The 22,568-nt window shown below is 41.8% G+C and overlaps 2 gene segments (V, D, J or C); both read left to right on the top strand.

Moving 5' to 3' along the window:
• The first annotated feature begins 4,546 nt into the window (after positions 1-4,546).
• The window catches only part of LOC127546379 (immunoglobulin kappa variable 3-15-like), a 30,217-nt gene continuing 12,195 nt past the window's right edge, over positions 4,547-22,568 (top strand). The window contains 1 exon segment of the V gene segment in view: positions 4,547-4,615. Coding sequence covers positions 4,561-4,615 — 55 coding nt within the window.
• LOC127547551 (immunoglobulin kappa variable 3-15-like) lies at positions 10,709-11,417 on the top strand. The segment is given in 2 exon segments: positions 10,709-10,771; positions 10,972-11,417. Coding segments are annotated over 2 exon segments (486 nt in total).

Below are 22,568 nucleotides of genomic sequence, written 5' to 3'. Positions count from 1 at the left end.
AGGCACGTACCACCGGTGTTTTAGCTCCAATTATATGATTCCAGGAACTCACCACTCCTTGGAACTGTTGCTGTTGATAAGGACTGGCCTCCTTATCAATGCAACATTTGATTATAGCCACCTGGAGCTCTCATTGGTGTGTCGTTGTCTTAGATGAGGTCTTCATTTGGCTCAAAGCCTTCTTTGTTTGGACTCCTATAAAGAGTGGGCAAAGCATTCTCCACTTTGAAGCCTCACCTATGGAGATGACAATCTGCCTAGGACTTTCCCGATCGAGACTCACAGGCTGAAATATCGGGGCCTTCCCAGACGTCCAATTAGAGTTGAAGCTCCCTCGATCGTACTGAGTAATGTATTCTCTCTCTTTCTCTGCTATTCTAATCATAATCCTTATTATTCTTTGCCTCTTGTGTATTATTTGCTGTATGTGTTGTTATTGCAAGTATTCTATCCCGTGCATTGTATAATTAAATTTTACCTTTACTTTAACTGAGTCTGAGAGCGTCATTTATAAAAGTGGATTCGAACTTCTCTTAAAAATCATATAACATTAATATATGTTACATAATATGCCTCCCTCTGCCTGGACACAGCCTGTCTCAGGCCATTCTCCCATGGGGCAGCCAGGAGGGAAAGCAGGATTCCAGGGGAGCTCTGACCAGGGCAAATGTAGAGGACCTAGACAAGAGTTACCCACCTCCTGACAGAGAAGAGATGGACCAAAAGTATAGACACACACACACACACACACACACACACACACACACACACCAGACCTGGCTCCTCTGCAGATTCAGTTTGTTGGACTCTGTTTATTTATGGTTTCACTGAGGCAGAACATCAGGGGAGCATCACGGTCTGTCAGATACTCACTGGAGTCTGGGCCTTCCAGCTGTACAGATGCCAATTCAGCCATCGATGCCCATGCTGAGACCCCTTTGGTCACATCCTTTCTAAGCTCACTGAGAGGGCTCCACCCAAGCCAGTGGGGTCCTTCTCCATTGTTCTGCACATCATCAGCACAGAGCATGAGGCTATGGATCATAGCATGTTTTAAATTTTAATTTAAATTTACAATTTTTTTAAATCTTTAAAGAAGAACATTTCCATTCACCCCAACAGAACATGTAAAAAGTATTCTGCATGAAAATCTGATTATCCACTTGATACACTTTGATTTAAAGAAAGTATATCATAAATTGGATATTTCATTTTCTAAATCTCCTGTTTTTTTTTCACTCCACTGGAAAGTGCCTCTTTTTCTTTTCAGGACATTTTTAAAAATGTTGTTTCCCCCATGTTTCATCACTATTGCTAAACCTACTTGCTTCTGACCTGTCTTGCTGTTCTCCATCAATTGAAACTGAGAGAATGAAAGAGAAAAAACCAATAACCTTGTAAGAAATAAACCGAATCCAACAAAATGAATCCACAGAATTGTTGTGCCCTGAAATGCAAATCTCTGTCCCTCATGTCTATGACTTCTCTGTCAGAAAATGGGTGGAACACTTCATCATTGTTCCTCTGGAGACATGATTGTCGGTCATTATATTGGTCAGAGTTTCTCCATCATCTTTCCTTGCCCAGATCCTGTCCCCTGACTACTGTTGCCCTTCAGGGATCTGTCCTGGCCCCTCTTCTCTTCACCCTCTGGATCACTTTAGTAGGTGATCTCATCAGTTCCCACTTATTTAATTTATGTTACTTTGCTGACAATTTACAAATCTGCTTCTCCTGTCCCTCTCTCTGCCACCCTCCAAACTGGTATCTCCTACTGCCTTTCAGACAACTTAATTGGAAGTCCAATAGATCTTAAAGTCAACATGTCCAAAACAAAACATGTCTTCCCCCCTTCAATCTTCCTCTTCTCCTACTTGTCTCAGTGCTGTAGAGGGCGAGAACTGCCTTTAAAATCTTTAAGACTCTGACCTAGGATTCATCCTGAACTCTTCCTATCTCTCAGGGCCTTCCCCCACCCCATATCTCAGCTGTGGCTAATAGGTAGAAAGAGATCTCAATGGCCTGCATCTCCTGGTAGAGAGATCACTGGTCTTGAGACTTATGAAATGGGTTCAGTCTAGTTCTGTTGCCTCTATGATCATAACCAAGGCTCTTAAACTATCTAAATTTAATATTAATAATAATATTAATGAGAAATTGTATTGTATTTTAATGTTTGCAAAGCACTTTATACATGCAAATCATTTAATTTCTATTCTATTTATCCAAAATACTTGACAGTTTTCTATCTCATTAAAGAACTTTTTTATTCTCTGTATGCTTATGCTCAAATGGCAGGGTAAGAGAAAAGATCCAGGAACCTCATGCTAAAACTCTTGTCATATATAGGACAGAGAAAAATCTGGCAAAACCCCAGAAAGAAGCATTTCAAGACACAAGGAATGACTCGATATCACAAAAGACTAGCAGCTTCTAGTAAACACCAGAGAAGATCTTGGAAAACAATATTCCATAATGCAATAATATTAAAATCAGGAATATCTTATTCTACCAGTCTTGAATTTAATCACACAGGGAACAAAACTGACCTTTAATGGAATAGAGAAGTTTGAAGCACTTTGGATGAAAGATATAACTGAGCCTTTTCCCCTGAGTTAGGATACAGATTTTCTGGGCTGCCTCACGGGAAAATTTCTCAGACCTCAGAGAAAGAGGCTAAATCCTGTTTTGATTTTATTTTCCATGAAGTTATGGGATGGAAATTTCACTGGAGTAGCACACTCCTGGATAAGAAAACATATGCTTTCTCCCCTTCCATTGCCCCTCTCTGTTCCAAGCTTTCCTATTACTTTCTGTTCTTACAATCTCCCAGAATCCCAACAGGACTATGAACCTTGATTATCTTCTCACACTCACAGTAGATAGCCCACTTGTTGCCAAGTCATTTATCCTTTAACAATGGATCTCCTATAAGGTACCTCCACATATCTTACCTGTAAATGTAGCCTCACTATTCTTCCCAATACCCAGCAGTGCAAAAGTTCTGATTCTGGAGGAAAAGAGAAAATACCACCCGCAGGCTGTGGAGGGCAGAAGGGCTGCAGCCTGAGCTCAGGGCCCATCTGTGGCACAGTGACTTATTTCCTATGAGCTGAGGGCAGGGACTGGCCATGTGCAGGGGAGGGCAGAGACAGGACACAGTGATGGGAAGGAGCAATGGGGGACAGCTGCCCAGCACAGCCGTGACCATGCCTCAGTGACCCCTGAGGGAAGGAGCCGGGATGGAGAGAAGCTGGGCTGGCCCTGGTGGATCCAGACAAGGACAGAGCCTCTAGGTGTCTCTGGGGAGGGTGGGGGAACCATGATGGTCCAGGGAAGAGACATTTTCTTTCACTGCTGTATCAAGTTATAGCTTGGGAATCATTGGGCTTTTTTCAGGCAAAAGGGGCATCAGAGTTCAGGGACATGCCCAGTGTCCCACATCTACTAAAAGTCTGATGTCATATTTGAACTCAGGTCTTCCTGTCATTAAGACTGGTCTGTATGCACTGAGCTGCCCAGCAGCTGCCTTTCCATTCTTCTTAAAGGATCCAGTGGCTACTCTATTTGAATGGGAATTCATACAAATTCCAAAGATGATCTGTGTGGAGCCATTGAGGAAGAAAAAGAAGTTTCTCTTGGTGTAGAGGGGCCCCTCTAAAGCTTGATTTCTTATGCAGTCTATTTAATCAATGAATAAATTAATAAATGAAAAAATACAGATTAGGCATTTGTTAGGGGCCAAGCCTGTGCTAAGGATCGGAGACACAAGGGCAACAGTAAGCTGGTCCCCGCTCCCCAGGAGCTCCCAGAGGACTGAGGGGAGTTGTCACATGTTGGAGATTTCAGTGCAGGTTGGAGGGAAAGGTCCTTTAGTTCTCCAGGTACAGGAAACAGTGATGATAATTTCTCTCCATTAAAGCCATTTCTTCTAATCAAACCAGATCAATTTCAGGAGCTGGATCAGTTGACATTTCCAAGGACTTTGGTAGCAGGAACTTCCTTCAGTGGCTCTGCCAGTCATGCAGTGAGGGGGAAATCCAATATTATATATATCAGGTCTAGGAATTGACTCCCTTTTGTTATACTGATTGAAATGCTACAAAGTTCTTCCTGACATTCACATGTAGTTATTCCTATGTACTGGTGGGAATCTCATAAGAATTATGAGTGATGGGGGGGGGTGGAGTGATTCAGGCTACAAGGCAGGGTGACCCCCTTTGAAGTGAGTGGTCATATATGTGAATGTCTTCCAGGATGGTACCATACTGGTCTTGGGTTTTCTTGGAAGTTTTGATAATTTCAGGTCCATGGGGACAGAATAAGAGCTAATCTCCCAGGATATCCCCATCCCAAGGTCCCAGAAGGGGACTGCTCCCCTGATACAGCTCAGGATTCTGGACTAGCCAGGAGGGGAGATCACTGGGCCCTGCCTCTGAGCAGAAGCCTCCCTCGCTGGGCTGTTTTGCATGGCTCTCTCCCAGCCCAGGAAGCTCCTGCTGAGACAGCTCTAAAAAGGCAGCTGGGGAGGCAGGGGCTGGGCAGCTCAGACTCAGGCACATGGAGATGGGGTCCCAGGCTCAGATGCTCTTTCTTCTGTTGTTCTGGATCCCAGGTGAGTGAGGAAGAGCTGAGACAGGCCTGTCTTTTGTCGCTCTGGGGAAAATTGGGATTTGGGGGGTCAGAGAGAAAATATGGCTGTGTGCTGGGATCATGTAGCAGGGCACAGCTCCTCAAGGTTTCATTCTTTGTCAGAGACATTTCTGTTTCTGTGACTATGGCCCGGAGCAGTTCTCACTGTTTCTCTTGTGTTTCTGATTCCAGATGCCCGAGGGGCCATTATGGTGACCCAGTCTCCAGCCTCCCTGGCTGCGTCTCCAGGAGAGAGAGTCACCATGTCCTGCAGGGCCAGTCAATACATTAGCACCAACCTACACTGGTACCAACAGAAACCAGGCCAAGCCCCTCGGCTCCTCATTGGGTATGCAACCACCCTGCAACCCGGGGTCTCTGCCCGGTTCAGTGGCAGTGGCTCTGGGACAGATTTCTCCCTCACAATCAACAACATGGAGGCTGAGGACGCTGCAGTTTATTACTGTCAGCAGGGATATAGCTCTCCTCCCACAGTGATACAGCCCCAAACAAAAACTTGCCAGCAGCTGCTCAAGAAGGCAACAGAGCACCAGGGGCATCTCCTTCCCCTCAGCTGGGACCGGGGCAGCTTCTCTGGGCTGCCTCAGGGGGAGGTTCTGGGTCTCAGAGGAAGATGCTGGGGCTGTGACGAGTTCCGGGATTGATTCATTTCCCAGCCAAGAATCATGAGGTGACACAGTCCAAATAATTCCCATCCCAAGTAGGGCTTGTCTAACTCTTATGTGATCATCCGTTCTCTTTCCAAGTCTTCAGTGTTCCTGTAGCCGTTCCTGGAAGAAGTCTAGTATGGGCCGCCTGACCCCCAAGGGACTCATTGATGCGCTGGATCGAGCCTCGTTGCCAGGAAGCCCTGAATTCCATTGCAGCCTGAGATCCTTTTCCGTTGTGTGATTCTGGACACGTCACTTAACCTTTGTCTCAGTCTTCTAGGGTTGTTGAGAGAATCACCTGCAATGATGACTGTAAAGTGCCTCTCACTGCGCCTGACACTTTGAGCTATTATTCTTATGTCGGCGCCTCCAGGACCGGATCATCAATTGTTCTTGGACGTAGTTCTCTCTGCCAGGGAGGCTGTTCTTAGATTGAGTCTAAACTCGGCCTCTCTGCCCCGTCCCCGCTTTCATCACTGTCTGTACTTCGGTATCAGGCAGAAGAAGTCACCCCCTCCTCTTGTCACAGCCCTTTTGATACTTGAAGGCCGTAACTCCCTGCCCCATATTAGGCCCGGCTCCTCTGCTAGTTGTTGGACTCTGTTGATTTGTGGTTTCACTGAGGCAGAACATCAGGAGAGGGTCACAGTCTGTCAGACACTCACTGGAGTCCGGGCCTTCCAGCTGGGCAGAAGCCCACTCAGTCATGGGCGCCCATGCTGAGACCCCTTTTATCACATGCTCTGAAGCTCACTGAGAAGGCTCCACCCAAGCCCGTGGGGTCCTTCTCCATTGTTCTGCACACCCTCAGCACATAGCATGAGGCTATGGATCATCCAATAGCTGCCCCATTCATTTGCCACCTGACATATCTGTCAGCTTCAATTCTGGATGAGTCTGTATTCTCCCCCTTCTTAAGAATTCTTTGTTTCTATTTGTTTTTCCTTCCCACCTGCCTTTCCATTGACTTCCCTAAGCACCTCTAGTTAAACAAGACATAGAAGGAGTGCAGTGATGTGAATGAAAACCAAACCTTCCTGACCAAACTAAATGCTTTATCCCAGCAATGACCCTGCTTGATCCAGGAAAGGAGTTGAGAAATCGGATCTTCTCATCTTTGTGTTGTGTTATGTTATTTGCTTGTAGGTTTTGCTGAACTGTTCCCTACTCCTTTTAATTTTTTATTATTTGGCATAGTCCTTTGAGTACAAGACCAAGCAGACATATATCTGTAATTCAATATAAAAGAAAAGATATTAATAAATTTAAGTCAAAATACAGTCATAATGTGAAAATTGTGGATACATCTACATCTTGCTGAAAAAACTACCTATATTGTTCTCTCTTTCTAATTTAGTTTTTGTCTTTAAAAGGGGTCTTGCTTGTCTGTGGACTATTATAAAAAGTTTAATTTTAACATTACATATTTATGTATATCGGATAACTTTCTGTGTAGGGGAGGGACTAAGGTAATGGAGGGAAAAATTTGGAAAACAAAGTTTTGCAAGAATGAATGATGAAAATTATCTATGCAAATATTTTGCAAATAAAAAAGAAATCTATATAATTAAATCAAATTAAGTAAAGTAGTCATATCATGGCATAGAGAAATATTTATAGAACTTAGTTGGAAAAAATAACATTCCACACAAGACATTTCCCCTACAAAGAGAATGTCCATGTGCTCAGGGAGAAAGGACCAAATGGGAATGTCCTGATAAATCCACATGGAATTGGGAAGAGAAGTGTGATTTAAACATGAAAATGTTCATGACTCCACCAGTACCTGAGCGACCCTCTTTGAATGAGACCTGGTCTACAAAGGAAGAATTCAAATCAATGGAAGCTCTCTGACCATATGCAAAGGGCCATAATTAAAAAAAATATTTTTTAAAATTAAAATTTAAATTTTTGTAAATCTTTAAAGAACATTTCCATTCACCCCAACAGAACATACAAAAAGTATTCTGCATGAAAATCTGATTCTCTATTTCATACACTTTGACTTAAAAAAGTATATGATAAATTGTATATTTCATTTTCTAAATCTTCTGTGTTTCTTTACTCTACTGCAAAGTGCTTCCTTTTCTCTTCAGGACATTTTTTAAAATGTTGTTTCCCCCATGTTTCATCACTATTGCTAAACCTACTTGCGTCTGATCTGTCTCACTGTTCTCCATCAATTAAAACTGAGAGAATGAAAGAGAAAAAAACCAAAACCTTGTAAGAAATAAACAGAATCCAACAAAATGAATCCACAGAATCGTTGTGCCCTGAGACATAAGTCTCTATCCCTCGGGTCTATGACTTCTCTGTCAGAAGGTGGGTGGGACACTTCATCATTGTTCCTCTGGAAACATGATTGTCTGGGTCATTATATTGGTCAGAGTTTCTCCATCATCTTTTCTTGATCCTTGCCCAGATCCTGTCCCCTGACTACTGGTGCCCTTCAGGGATCTGTCCTGGAACCTCTTCTCTTCACCCTCTGTATCACTTTAGTAGGTGATCTCATCAGTTCCCACTTATTTAATTCATGTTGCTTTGCTGACAATTTCCAAATCTGCTTCTCCTGTCCCTCTCTCTCTGCCACCCTCCAAACTGGTATCTCCTACTGCACATCAGACAACTTAATTGGAAGTCCAGTAGCTCTTAAAGTCAACATGTCCAAAACAAAACTTGTCTTTCCCCCCTCAACCTTCCTCTTCTCCTACTTGTCTCAGTGCTGTAGAGGGCGACAACTGCCCTTAAAATCTTTAAGGGTCTGACCTTAGGATTCATCCTGAACTCTTCCTATCTCTCACTGCCTTCTGTCACCCCACATCTCAGCTGTGGCTAATAGTTTGGAAGAGATCTCAATGGCCTGGATCTCCTGGTAGATCACTGGTCTTGAGGTTTATGAAATGAGTTCAGTTTATTTCTGTTGCCTCTATAATCATTACTAGGGCTCTCAAACTATCTAAATTTAATATTAATAATAATATTAATGAGAAATTATATTGCATTTTAATTTTTCCAAAACATTTTTCATATGCTAATCATTTAATTTCTTTTCTATTCATGCGAAATACTTGAAAGTTTTCTATCTCATTGAAGAACTATTTTATTCCCTGTAGGCTTATGCTCAGATGGCAGGGTAAGAGAAAAGTTCCAGGAACCTCATGCCTAACACTCTTGTTATATATAGAACAGAAAAAAATGTGGTAAAACCCTAGAAAGAAGCATTTTAAGGCACAAGGAATGACTCGATATCACAAAAGACTAGCAGCAGCTAGTAAACTCCAGAGAAGATCTTGAAAAACAATGTTCCATAATGTAATAATATTAAAATCTGGAATATCTTAGTCTGCCAATCTTAAATTTAATCACACAGGGCACAAAACTGACCTTTAATGAAATAGAGAATTTTGAAGTAATTTGGATGAAAGATATAACTGAGTCTTTTCTCCTGAGTTAGAATGCAGATTTTCTGGGCTGCCTCAGGGGAAGATTTTTTCAGACCTCAGAGAAAGAGGCTAATTCCTATTTTGGGATTGTATTTTCCATTAAGTTAAAAGATGGTAATTTCACTGGACTAGCACACTCCTGCATGAGAAAACATATGCTTTCTCCCCTTCCATTGCCCCTCTCTGTTCCAAGCTTTCCTATTACTTTCTGTTCTTACAATCTCCCAGAATTCCAACGGGACTGTGAACCTTGATTATCCTCTCACACTCGTAGTAGATAGGCCACTTGTTGCCAAGTCATTTATCCTTTAACAATGGGTCTCATATAAGCTACCTCCACATGTCTTACCTGTAAATGTAGCCTCACTATTCTTCCCAATACCCAGCAGTGCAAAAGGTCTGATTCTGGAACAAAAGAGAAAATACCACCTGCAGGCTGTGGAGGGCAGAAGGGCTGCAGCCTGAGCTCAGGGCCCATCTGTGGCACAGTGACTTATTTCCTATGAGATGAGGGCAGGGACTGGCTGTGTGCAGGGGAAGATAGAGACAGGACACAGTGATGGGAAGGAGCAATGGGGGACAGCTGCCCAGCACAGCTATGACCATGCCTCAGTGACCCCTGAAGAAGCAGGGATGGAGAGAAGCTGGGCTGGCCCTGGTGGATCCAGACAAGGACAGAGCCTCTAGGTGTCTCTGGGGAGGGTGGGGGAACCATGATGGTCCAGGGAAGAGACATTTCCTTTCACTGTTTTATCAAATTATAGCTTGGGAATCATTGGGCTTTTTTCAGGCAAAGGCAGCATCAGTTAAGTGACATGCCCAATGTCCCACATCTACTAAAAGTCTGATGTCATATTTGAACTCAGGTCTTCCTGTCACTAAGACTGGTCTGTATGCACTGAGTTGCCCAGCAGCTGCCTTTCCATTCTTCCTAAAGGATCCACTGGCTACTCTATTTGAATGGGAATTCATACAAATTCCAAAGTTCCCAGAGATGGTCTCCACAGTGGGGTCAATGAGGAAGAAAAGGAGTTTCTCTTGGTGTAGAGGAACCCATCTAAAGCTTAGTTTCTTATACAGTCTATTTAATCAATGAATAAATTAATCAATGAAAAAATACAGATTAGGCATTTGTTAGGGGCCAAGCCTTGTGCTAAGGACCGGAGACACAAGGGCAACAGTAAGCTGGTCCCCGCTCCCCAGGAGCTCCCAGAGGACTGAGGGGAGTTGTCACATGTCGGAGATTTCAGTGCAGGTTGGAGGGAAAGGTCCTTTAGTTCTCCAAGTACAGGAAAAAGTGATGGTAATTTCTCTCCATTAAAGCCATTTCTTCTAATCAAATTCAGATCAATTTCAGGTGCTGAATCAGTTGATATTTCCAAGGACTTTGGTAGCAGGAACTTCCTTCAGTGGCTCTGCCAGTCATGCAGTGAGGGGGAAATCCAATATTATATATATCAGGACTAGGAAATGATTCTCTTCTATTATACTGACTTTAATGCTCACAAAATTCTTCCTAATAATCACACATAATTATTCCTGTTAACTGGTGGGGAATCTCATAAGAATTTTGAGTGATAGGGGGTGGGGGGGTGGAGTGATTCAGGCTACAAGGCAGGGTGACCCCCTTTGAAGTGATTGGTCACATACGTGAATCTCTTCCAGGATGGTACCATACTGGTCTTGTGTTTTCTTGGAAATTTTAATAATTTCAGTATCATGAGGACAGAATCATATCTAATCCCACTGCGATGTCCCCATTTCAAGATCCCAGAAGGGGACTGCTCCTCTGATACAGCTCAGGGTTCTGAGCTGGCCAGCAGGGGAGATCACTGGGCCTGCCTCTGAGCAGAAGCCTCCCTCCCTGGGCTGTTTTGCATGGCTCTCTCCCAGCTCAGGAAGCTCCTGCTGAGACAGCTATAAAAAAGCAGCTGGGGAGGCAGGGGCTGGGCAGCTCAGAGCTCAGGCACATGGAGATGGGGTCCCAGGCTCAGATGCTCTTTCTCCTGTTGCTCTGGATCCCAGGTGAGTGAGGAAGAGCAGAGACAGGCCTTTCTTTGTCCCTCTGGGGAAAATTGGGAAGGAATGGGATTTTGTGGTTCAGAGAGAAAACATGGCTGTGTGCTGAGATCATGGGGGAGAACCCAGCTCCTTAAGGTTTCATTCTTTGTCAGAGACATTTCTTGGCACTGTTCTCACTGTTTCTCTTGTGTTTGTGATTTCAGATGCCCGAGGGGCCGTTGTGCTGACCCAGTCTCCAGCCTCTTTGGCTGTGTCTCCAGGAGAGAGAGTCACCATGTCCTGCAGGGCCAGTCAGGATATTAGCAAAAGCATACACTGGTACCAACAGAAACCAGGCCAGCCCCCTCGGCTCCTCATTACTTATGCAACCACCCTGCAGTCCGGGGTCCCTGCCCGGTTCAGTGGCAGTGGCTCTGGGACAGATTTCTCTCTCACAATCAGCAACACGGAGGCTGAGGACGCTGCAGTCTATTACTGTCAGCAGAGCAGAAGCTTGCCTCCCACAGTGCTACAGCCCCAAACAAAAACCTGCCCAGCAGCTGCTGAAGGGGCATCAGGGTCCCAGGAGTGTCTCCTTCCCCTCAGCCGGTTGGGGGGCAGCTTCTCTGGGCTGCCTCAGGGGGACGTTTCTTGATCTGAGGAAGATGCTGTGTTTGTAACAAGCTCTGATCTTGATTTCTTTCCCAGCCAAGAACCAGGGAGTGACACAATGCAAATAATTAGATGGTGCCCCAAAGGTGGGTTTCTCTGACCCAAACCTGAGATTTCCTTTTCCAAATCCTCCCCAATGTTCTTATTGCCTTTATTTGAGACTCCAGTGCAGGGGGAGAGGCTGTTCCCCTGGAGGGAGTTCAAAGCTCTGGGGAATAGTCATGTTGTCAGGAAGACCTGAGTTTAAACGTAGTTATTTCTCCCTCCAGTGCCATATCATCAATTACCTTTCTACAAACTTCTCAGTGCCAGGGAGTCTATTCTTAGGTTCAGTCTAAACTCAGCCTCTCTGCACTTCACTTTCTGTTTATCTTTCTGAGCTTTGGTACAGAACAAGTCTCACCCCCATCCTTGTAACATGCATTTGGATGCTTGCTTGTAACATGACCCATGTTGGTCCTCCCCCAAGCTCAGCCTCTATGGTTCCTTCAGACAACCTTCCTGCCTCTGGGCCACTGGCCCTTTCCCCATCCTGGCTGCCTCCTCTGCCTGGACACCAGCCTGCCTCAGGCCTTTCTCCCATGGGATCCCCAGGAGGGAAAACAGGATTCCAAGGGATCTCCAACCAGGGCAAGCCTAGGACAGCTTGGGACCCAGGAGGGAATTACCCAGCTCCTGACAGAGAAGGGATGGACAGAGAGGACATAGACAAACATGTCCGGCATGGCTATTCTGTGGATTTAGTTTATTGGATTCTGTTATCTGCGATTTTATTAAGACAGAACACCAGGAGATCATCACAGACTGTCAGTCACTCACTGGCGTCTGGGGCTTCCAGCTCTGCAGATGAGAACTTTGCCACGTATGCTCATGCTATGAGACCCCTTTTGTCATTCCTAAGTTCTCTGAGAAGACTCCAGTCAAACCAATGGGGCTCTTCTCCATGTTTCTGGACATCATTATGACACAGTGGAGCATATGGATCATCCAACAGTTGTCCCATTCTCTTGGCTCCTCCCGTATTTGTGAACCTACATTTTGGATGATGTGCTTTATTCTATTCCTTCTTAAAAATTCGGTCTTTCCATTTGTCCTTTGCTGACATATGCCTCTCCACTGACTTCTCTAAGCACCACTAGGAAAGCTTGACATATAAGGACAGCAATCATGTAAATGGAAAAAAAGAAAAGAAAACATCAAAAGCAAACTGAATGCTTCATCCCTGGAATGAAGCTTGATCTTCGGAAACTAAAAACAAAAGAAGAGAGTAGAAGAATGAATACTCAAGCAGAAATAATTCAACAGGAGGAAGGAAGGAGGAGCAGTGAAAGCTTGGGTCAAAATGGCCTCTCAGCACCTTTCCTGATCTAGAGTTTTGATGCTAATTTATGTAATGAAGGTATTATTGGTGAGTGCTAGTTGTAAATGGTGCACCTGATAATAAACATAGCGATTCCTGTCTCATTCCCCTGTTTCCATCTGGAAAGTATTATGCCGTCATTGTTTTAGCAACAGTTAACCTGCTGAGGTGGTATAGTATATGACTTGGGTATAAGATGGTGGCCTAAATACATACTAAAAGCCTACTCCATTCATTTCACAACACAAGTACTTCCTCTGAACCAGTAATTCAGGTCACTTCAAATTCAACTTAAGTCTACCAGTATTACATGAACATACTCCCAAATTAGACAAACATAAAATCTTTCTTCAATTTTTGAAGCCCCTATGTGACAAAGTCACTTCATTCCATTAGTTAATAATCCTTCAAGATCAGAGAATTGAAATTTTTTATTATTAAATGCCATATGACTTGTTAATAGTGTTAAAGTGCACAGAAAATCCTAGAAAGTAAAAAAAAAAATAATATTACAAGTTTGATTGATTCTTCTTTCTCACTCACTGCCATTCAGCCTTTCTCCCATTCATCTGAAAGGGAAAGAAACAAACAAGATTGGGCAATGTTAATATTAGTGGGAATGTCTACAAAAAAGAAACAGGGAAGATAGTATCTAAATATGCATTTGCTGAGAACAAATATGGTGAGTTAAGTTGCCAAGTTATAAAAGAAGACATAATTTTTTATAAATGTTTTTAAGTTTTGGATTGAGGTGTCTAAGCTCCATATAGGTAAATAAGGAAAGTGCTGCAATTTTTTTTGCATGGAATGAGTAAAATTTGTGTTTCTACTACAGCTTAGTGAGTATTTTTTCTCTTCAAGATACAGACTGATCTCTCTCCTTAGAGAAGAAGGTGAAGGGATTTAAAGAACACCATACGACTCCCCAAGTTTGCAGTTAGTGTGTGTGTGTGTGTGTGTGTGAGCGTGTGTGTGTGTATGTGTATAATCTGAATAAAAAATGGATACATTTACTCTTGTTAGAATGTTAGAAAGAGAAAGCAGAAAAAAAAATGAAAAGAGAGATAGAGAAAGAAGTGATAGAAAGAACCAACATTGAGAGATTACATGCTTGTTGGAGCCAGGTGTACGTCAACCTTTAATACTCATTCACAATAATATTTTCCTTACATAGATTAGGATCAAAATGACAGAGAGAGAGAGAGAGAGAGAGAGAGAGAGAGAGAGAGAGAGAGAGAGAGACAGAGACAGACAGAGAGAGAGGTTCAGGGATCTCTTCTTTATTGCCATTGGCTCAGTCCTTTTCAAGTTGGTGGTTAAATGCCAGTCCCTAGATGAACATCACTGAGTTTTTACAAAGTGTCATTTACTTCCAAGATGTAGCAATAATTAAAAGGTAAATGTTTCTTCTCTGGTCCTTCAGAGTTACATTCTTAGTCTAATTTCTACACAAATATGTTTCTAATCCATCCAGATGTATCCTTATCTCAGCTCCCACTTGACTAAGTCCTGAAAGCTGCTCCCAGAGAGGTCACCCTTTGTTCCTTGAGCGGTTGCTGTTGTGTTGGTTGTAGCCTTGGACAATGGGATTTTGGGATACTGAAGTGTCCTCCTGAGCTTTTGAAATCCACCAATTTCCAGGCTCCAATCTTTTTCACCTAAAATGGAGGAGAACAAACAAGGACTCAAGTGTCCATCTGGGACGATCTTCCTTCTCCTTCAGTCTTTCTTGTGACCTTCCCATCTTTAACATCATACCTCATCTGTGTTCTCGTCTGCCTCTGAGACCTTCTCACCTGGTACCACCCCTGCTGTGCTGGCCACCTTCTCCCATTGGTGAGTTACTCTTGGGGCTTCTATTTTCTAGAGGCAGACCAACCTTAATTCCCCTCCTCTTTGTTCCTGACTTTCTGGACTTCAAAAGCATGTCCCTGCACTGGGTACATTTCTCTCCTGCCCTCATACCTTTGCTTTTCAGCTCCCTTCTGTGCAGTGTCTTCCCACCTCTTAATAGAGAGCCCAGTAGTCAGTCAGTTAATAAGCATTTATTAAATGCCTACTATGTTCCAGGAACTATGCTAAGTGCTAGAGAGACAAAAAGAGGCAAACAGTATTTGTCCTCAAGAGTTTAGTCTGACAGGGGAGACAAAACACATAAACAACTATATACAAACAAGATAGATATTCACAGGATACATAGGAAATAATTAATGAGGGAAGGCACCAGGAATGAGAAGGATTGGGAAGGATTTTCCAGAGATGTGGGGATTTTAGGCGAGACTTAAAGGAAGTCATAAAAAGCAATAGATGGAGATGAGAAAAGGGAGAAGCATTGGGGACAGTCAGAAAAAATATCCAAAGCTGAAGAAGGGAGTATCTTGTTTATGGAACAGTAGGTAGGCCAGTCACATTGGATCTTTGCCTCTCTGTTCTCTGTCTTTATGTTTCTGTCTCTGTCTGTCTCTGTGTCTCTGTCTCTCTCTTCTGTTAGCAGGGATGTATGTGTAAGATTCAAGATTAGAAAGGGGGAGAGAGAGATTATGAAAGACTTTGGGTACCAAACTGAAGATTATATGTCTGATCTTAGATTTATTGATGGATGGATGGATGGCATGATCAGAACTAAACCATGAGGAGAGATCTCTTTGAAGGTGAGTGCAGGATGGACCAGAGAGGGGAGAGCCTCAAGGAAGGCAGATGCACCAGTAGCTACTGCAATTGCCTAGAAATGAGATGATGGAGGCCTAAAGCAGGATGGGGGCAGGGTCAGTGGAGAGAAGGGAGCACATTCAAGAGATGTTGCAAAGATGAAATTTATTTTGCTATGGATTTGAATGGGGGGGACAATAATGAAAGAGGAGGGAGGAGCCTAGGCTGATGCCAGGTTGTGAGCCGGGGCGGGGGATTGGGAGGATGGTGTTGCCCTAAACAGTAAGAGAGTGGGGAGGGATTAGGAAGAAAGATAATGCATCATGTTTTGTATATATTGAGTTTAAAATGTCTGCTGGACATCTGTTTTGCGCTGTCTCAGAGGGAGCTGGAGATAGAAGTTTGCAGGTCAGCAGATCAGATTACTCCCATCCCACAACATCCTGACACTCATGAATACAAGCTTGACAATGTCTTTACATGGGGAAACACTCCTGGAAGCACTCTGAATTAGGCAGCTGTTCACATCCTATGTTGACAAGGAAATCAACGCCCAGCCAGGGTAAGTAAATTGGCCAGAATCACCCAGGAAGGAAGTGACAAAGTCAGGATTTGAATCCAATTCCTAAACTCCAAGTGCACTACTTTGTCACTGAAGCATACTATCTATCTCCAGTTGTTGTGGAGAGGGCAGTTCTGATAATGTGGCAAGGAAGGGCTGGAGCCAAAATCTAAGGAGAAAGTCATTGATAAGTCAGTAGTGACTCATTTTTTATATTTTTTTTTTAATTTTTTATTTAATAATTACATTATATTGACACTCATTTCTGTTCCGATTTTTTTTTCCCCTCCCTCCCTCCACCCCCTCCCCTAGATGGCAAGCAGTCCTTTATATGTTGGATATGTTGCAGTATATCCTAGATACAATATATGTTTGCAGAACCGAACAGTTCTCTTGTTGCGTAGGGAGAATTGGATTCAGAAGGTATAAATAATCCGGGAAGAAAAACAAAAATGCAGATAGTTCACATTCGTTTCCCAGTGTTCTTTCTTTGGGTGTAGCTGCTTTTGTCCGTCATTTATCAATTGAAACTCAGGTCTCTTTGTCAAAGACATCCACTTCCATCAAAATATGTCCTCATACAATATCGTTGTCGAAGTGTATAATGATCTCCTGGTTCTGCTCATTTCACTTAGCATCAGTTCATGTAGGTCTCTCCAAGCCTCTCTGTATTCATCCTGCTGGTCATTTCTTACAGAACAATAATATTCCATAACATTCATATACCACAATTTACCCAGCCATTCTCCAATTGATGGGCATCCATTCATTTTCCAGTTTCTAGCCACTACAAACAGGGCTGCTACAAACATTTTGGCACATACAGGTCCCTTTCCCTTCTTTAGTATTTCTTTGGGATATAAGCCCAATAGAAACACTGCTGGATCAAAGGATATGCACATTTTGATAATTTTTTGGGCATAATTCCAGATTGCTCTCCAGAATGGTTGGATTCGTTCACAACTCCACCAACAATGCATTAGTGTCCCAGTTTTCCCGCATCCCCTCCAACATTCATCATTATTTTTTCCTGTCATCTTAGCCAATCTGACAGGTGTGTAGTGGTATCTCAGAGTTGTCTTAATTTGCATTTCTCTGATCAATAATGATTTGGAACACTCTTTCATATGAGTGGTAATAGTTTCAATCTCATCCTCTGAAAAATGTCTGTTCATATCCTTTGACCATTTATCAATTGGAGAATGGCTTGATTTCTTATAAATTTGAGTCAGTTCTCTATATATTTTGGAAATGAGGCCTTTATCAGAACCTTTAACTGTGAAAATGTTTTCCCAGTTTGTTGCTTCCCTTCTAATCTTGTTTGCATTAGTTTTATTTGTACAAAGGCTTTTTAATTTGATGTAATCGAAATTTTCTATTCTGTGATCAGTAATGGTCTCTAGTTCATCTTTGGTCACAAATTTCTTTCTCCTCCACAAGTCTGAGAGATAAACTATTCTATGTTCCTCTAATTTATTTATAATCTCGTTCTTTATGCCTAGGTCATAGACCCATTTTGATCTTATCTTGGTATATGGTGTTAAGTGTGGGTCCATGCCTAATTTCTGCCATACTAATTTCCAATTATCCCAGCAGTTTTTATCAAATAATGAATTCTTTTCCCAGAAGTTAGGGGCTTTGGGTTTGTCAAACACTAAATTGCTATAATTGACTATTCTGTCTTGTGAGCCTAGCCTTTTCCACTGATCCACTAATCTATTTCTTAGCCAATACCAAATGGTTTTGGTGACTGCTGCTTTATAATATAATTTTAGATCAGGTACAGCTAGGCCACCTTCATTTGATTTTTTTTTCATTAATTCCCTTGAGATTCTCGACTTTTTATTGTTCCATATGAATTTTGTTGTTATTTTTTCTAGATCAATAAAATATTTTCTTGGAAGTCTGATTGGTATAGCACTAAATAAATAGATTAGTTTAGGGAGTATTGTCATCTTTATTATGTTCGCTTGGCCGATCCAAGAGCACTTAATATTTTTCCAATTATTTAAGTCTGACTTTATTTGTGTGGAGACTTTTTTATAATTTTGCTCATATAAATCCTGACTTTCCTTTGGTAGGTAGATTCCCAAATATTTTATGGTATCAACAGTTATTCTGAATGGAATTTCTCTTTGTATCTCTTGCTGTTGGGTTTTGTTGGTGATGTATAAAAATGCTGAGGATTTATGGGGATTTATTTTGTAGCCAGCTACTTTGCTAAAATTATGAATTATTTCCAATAGCTTTTTGGTAGAATCTCTGGGGTTCTCTAGGTATACCATCATATCATCTGCGAAGAGTGATAGTTTGGTTTCCTCATTGCCTACTCTAATTCCTTTTATATCTTTCTCGACTCTTATTGCCGAGGCTAGTGTTTCTAATACGATATTAAATAATAATGGTGATAGTGGGCAACCTTGCTTCACTCCAGATCTTACTGGGAAAGGTTCCAGTTTTTCCCCATTGCATATGATGCTTACTGATGGTTTTAAATATATGCTCCTGACTATTTTAAGGAAAAGTCCATTTATTCCTATGCTCTCAAGTGTTTTTATTAGGAATGGATGTTGGATTTTATCAAATGCTTTTTCTGCATCTATTGAGATGATCATGTGGTTTTTGTTTGTTTGGTTATTGATATAGTCAATTATGCTAATAGTTTTCCTAATATTGAACCAGCCCTGCATTCCTGGTATAAATCCTACTTGGTCATAGTGTATTATCCTGGTGACAATTTTCTGTAATCTTTTTGCTAATATTTTATTTAAGATTTTAGCATCAATATTCATTAGGGAGATTGGTCTATAATTTTCTTTCTCTGTTTTCAGCCTACCTGGTTTAGGTATCAGTACCATATCTGTGTCATAAAAGGAGTTTGGTAGGACTCCTTCAATCCCTATTTTTTCAAATAGTTTATATAACATTGGAGTTAATTGTTCTTTAAATGTTTGGTAGAATTCACATGTAAATCCATCTGGTCCTGGGGATTTTTTCTTAGGGAGTTGATTGATAGTTTGTTCTATTTCTTTTTCTGAGATGGGACTGTTTAGGATATTTACTTCTTCCTCTGTTAGTTTGGGCAAGCTGTATTTTTGGAGGTATTTTTCTATTTCATTTAAGTTGTCGAATTTATTGGCATAAAGTTGGGCAAAGTAACTCCTAATTATTGCTCTAATTTCCTCTTCGTTAGTGGTGAGTTCTCCCTTTTCATTTTTAAGACTAACAATTTGATTTTCCTCTTTCCTTTTTTTAATCAGATTTACTAAGGGTTTGTCTATTTTGTTGGTTTTTTCATAGAACCAACTCTTAGTTTTATTAATCAATTTAATAGTTTTTTTACTTTCAATTTTATTGATCTCACCTTTTACTTTTAGAATTTCAAGTTTAGTGTTTGACTGGGGGTTTTTAATTTGTTCCTTTTCTAGCATTTTTAATTGCAAACCCAATTCATTGACCTTCTCTTTCTCTATTTTATACAAATAGGCCTCTAGAGATATGAAATTTCCCCTTATTACCGCTTTGGCTGCATCCCATACATTTTGGTATGATGTCTCATTATTATCGTTTTCTTGGGTGAAGTTATTAATTATGTCTATGATTTGCTGTTTTACCCAATCATTCTTTAGTATGAGATTATTTAGTTTCCAATTATTTTTTGGTCTACTTCCCCCTGCTTTTTTGTTGAATGTAATTTTCATTGCATCGTGGTCTGAAAAGGATGCATTTACTATTTCTGCCTTACTACATTTGAGTTTGAGGTTTTTATGTCCTAATATATGGTCAATTTTTGTATAGGTTCCATGAACTGCTGAAAAGAAAGTGTATTCCTTTCTGTCTCCATTACATTTTCTCCAGAGATCTATCATATCTAGCTTTTCTAGTATTCTGTTTACCTCTTTGACTTCTTTCTTATTTATTTTCTGGTTTGATTTATCTAATTCTGAGAGTGCAAGGTTAAGATCTCCCACTATTATAGTTTTACTGTCTATTTCTTCTTGCAGCTCTCTTAGTTTCTCTTTTAAGAATTTAGATGCTACCCCACTTGGTGCATATATGTTTAATATAGATAGTGCTTCATTATCCATGCTACCCTTTAGCAAGATATAGTGTCCTTCCTTATCTCTTTTAATTAGGTCAATTTTTGCTTTAGCTTGATCTGAGATCAGGATGGCTACCCCTGCTTTTTTGACTTCACTTGAAGCATAGTAGATTTTGCTCCAACCTTTTACCTTTAACCTGCATGTATCTCCCCGCTTCAGGTGTGTTTCCTGTAAACAACATATTGTAGGATTCTGGCTTTTAATCCATTCTGCTAACCGCTTCCTCTTTATGGGGGAGTTTACCCCGTTCACGTTTATGGTTAGAATGACCAATTCTGTATTACTTGCCATCTTGTTAACCCCGGTTTATGCTTTCCTCCCTTCTTTCCCCTTTCCCCCCCTTCCAAGTATTAAGCTTGTGAGCACCTTTTGCTTCTCACAGCCCTCCCTTTTTAGTGTCCCTCCCCCCGCCTTAGAGTTCCTCCCCCTATCTTACCCCTTTCCCTCCCAGTTCCCGTATTCCCTTCCACTTAGCTTATTCCTTCCCTTTCCACTTTTCCCTTCTCACTTTTCAATGAGATGGGAGAAGTTTCACCATAGATTGAATATGTCTTAAGATTTTTCACTTAAAGCCAATTCTGAAGGCAGTAAGATACCCACTATATTCATCCCCCTCCATTCTTTCTCTCAGATATAATAGGTTTCCTATGCCTCTTCATGAGATGTACTACCCCCACTTTACCCTTTTTCTGGTACAATGTCCTTTCCACATCAATTTCTAGAACAAGGTATACATGTATTCTTTATACATCTATATAGTCAAAATATAGTTCCCAAGATTAATCTTTACCTTTTTAGATTTCTCTTGAGTTCTATATTTGTAGATCAAACTTTTTGTTAAGTTCTGGTTTTTTCATCAGAAATAGATGAAATTCACTTACTTCGTTGAATGTCCATCTTCTTCCCTGGAAAAAGATGCTCATTCTCGCTGGGTAAGTTATTTTTGGTTGCATACCAAGTTCCTTAGCCTTTCGGAATATCATATTCCAGGCCCTTCGATCTTTTAATGTGGATGCTGCCAGATCCTGGGTGATCCTTATTGTGGCTCCTTGATACTTGAATTGGGTTTTTCTAGCCGCTTGCAATATTTTTTCTTTCATCTGAGGGTTCTGGCATTTGGCCACTATATTCCTTGGTGTTTTGATTTTAGGATCCCTTTCAGTGGGTGATCGATGAATCCTTTCAATGTTTATTTTTTCCTCTGTTCCTATGACTTCTGGGCAGTTCTCTTTGATAATTTCCTGGAAGACGGTGTCCAGGCTCTTTTTTTCATCATGTTTTTCTGGGAGTCCAATGATTCTCAGATTGTCTCTCCTGGATCTGTTTTCCAGATCTGTTGTCTTCCCCAGAAGGTATTTCACATTTTTCTCCATTGTTTGATTTTTTTGGATTTGCTTGACTGATTCTTCTTGTCTCCTCGAGTCATTCAATTCCACTTGTTCAATTCTGATTTTCAGTGAAGTATTCTCTTCACTCACTTTTTTAAAATCTTTCTCTAATTGTCCCATTGAGTTCTTTTGTTCTGTGGAATTTTTTTCCATTTCGCCAATTTTGTTTTCCAGTTCACTAATCCTATTTTTCAAGGATTTTACTTCTTTATCCACTCTCTCTTTAATTGACTTCTCCAGGCTCTTTTGCCAAGCCTCCCTCTCCTTTTCCCAAGCTTCCTTCTCCTTTTGCCAAGCCTCTCTCTCCTTTTCCCATTTTTCTTCTAGCTCCCTTGTGAGAGCCTTTTTAATCACTTCTATGAGGTTCATCTGTGCTGAGGAACAGACAATCTCCTCCTTTGGGGAATCACCTGGGGACTGCCTGTTTTTAGTCTCCTCAGGATTTAGAGTCTGCTCTCTATCTGTGTAGAAGCTGTCAAGGGTTAAAGTCCTCTTCAGCTTCTTGCTCATTCTGTCTATTAATCAGAGACAAACTACCAAAGAAAAACAGAAAAAACTGGAGTCTTTCTTTGGGGGGGCTGGGTGTGTTATCGAGCTTCCTCTACAGACTGCAGGGGGCAGCAGTGAGGCACTAACAGGACTGTGCTGCGCCTGCGCTCTGAGATCCCAAAGCGTGCTGAGTCACTGAGGGGGGGGAAGGGGGGGGCAGCCAGGTCCCGAGAGACTCCAGCTGTTTGCGGTTGTATTTTTCAGCCCCGGTGTTTTTAGCTTCTCTGCTGGGCTGTTGACTTGCTGCAGGTTCCAAACCTGTAGCGAAGCTCTCCCCGCAGAGACGGCTACGATCACTCCCCACCCCCTCTCAGCTCTGCTCCCGTGCTCTCACTGCCGCTGCCCGCCGCCTGCGCCCGATCTAAAACCGCCCCAGCCCTCCAGTAAAGACAGACCTTTCTTGGCGGATCTCAAGGATGGCTTCTCTTGGTAACTATTTGTGGGTTTTTTTTTCAGTCAAGCATTGATTCAGAGGCTTGTAATGAAGTGGATAGTGAGAGAAAGAGCGGAGCTTATGCAACTGTGAGCCTCCTCTCCG

The sequence above is a fragment of the Antechinus flavipes genome, chromosome 2 (assembly GCF_016432865.1).
Source record: "Antechinus flavipes isolate AdamAnt ecotype Samford, QLD, Australia chromosome 2, AdamAnt_v2, whole genome shotgun sequence".
NCBI lineage: Eukaryota > Metazoa > Chordata > Mammalia > Dasyuromorphia > Dasyuridae > Antechinus > Antechinus flavipes.
The sequence above is the reverse complement of the archived record's forward strand: the minus strand, read 5'-3'. Positions and strand labels throughout refer to the sequence as shown.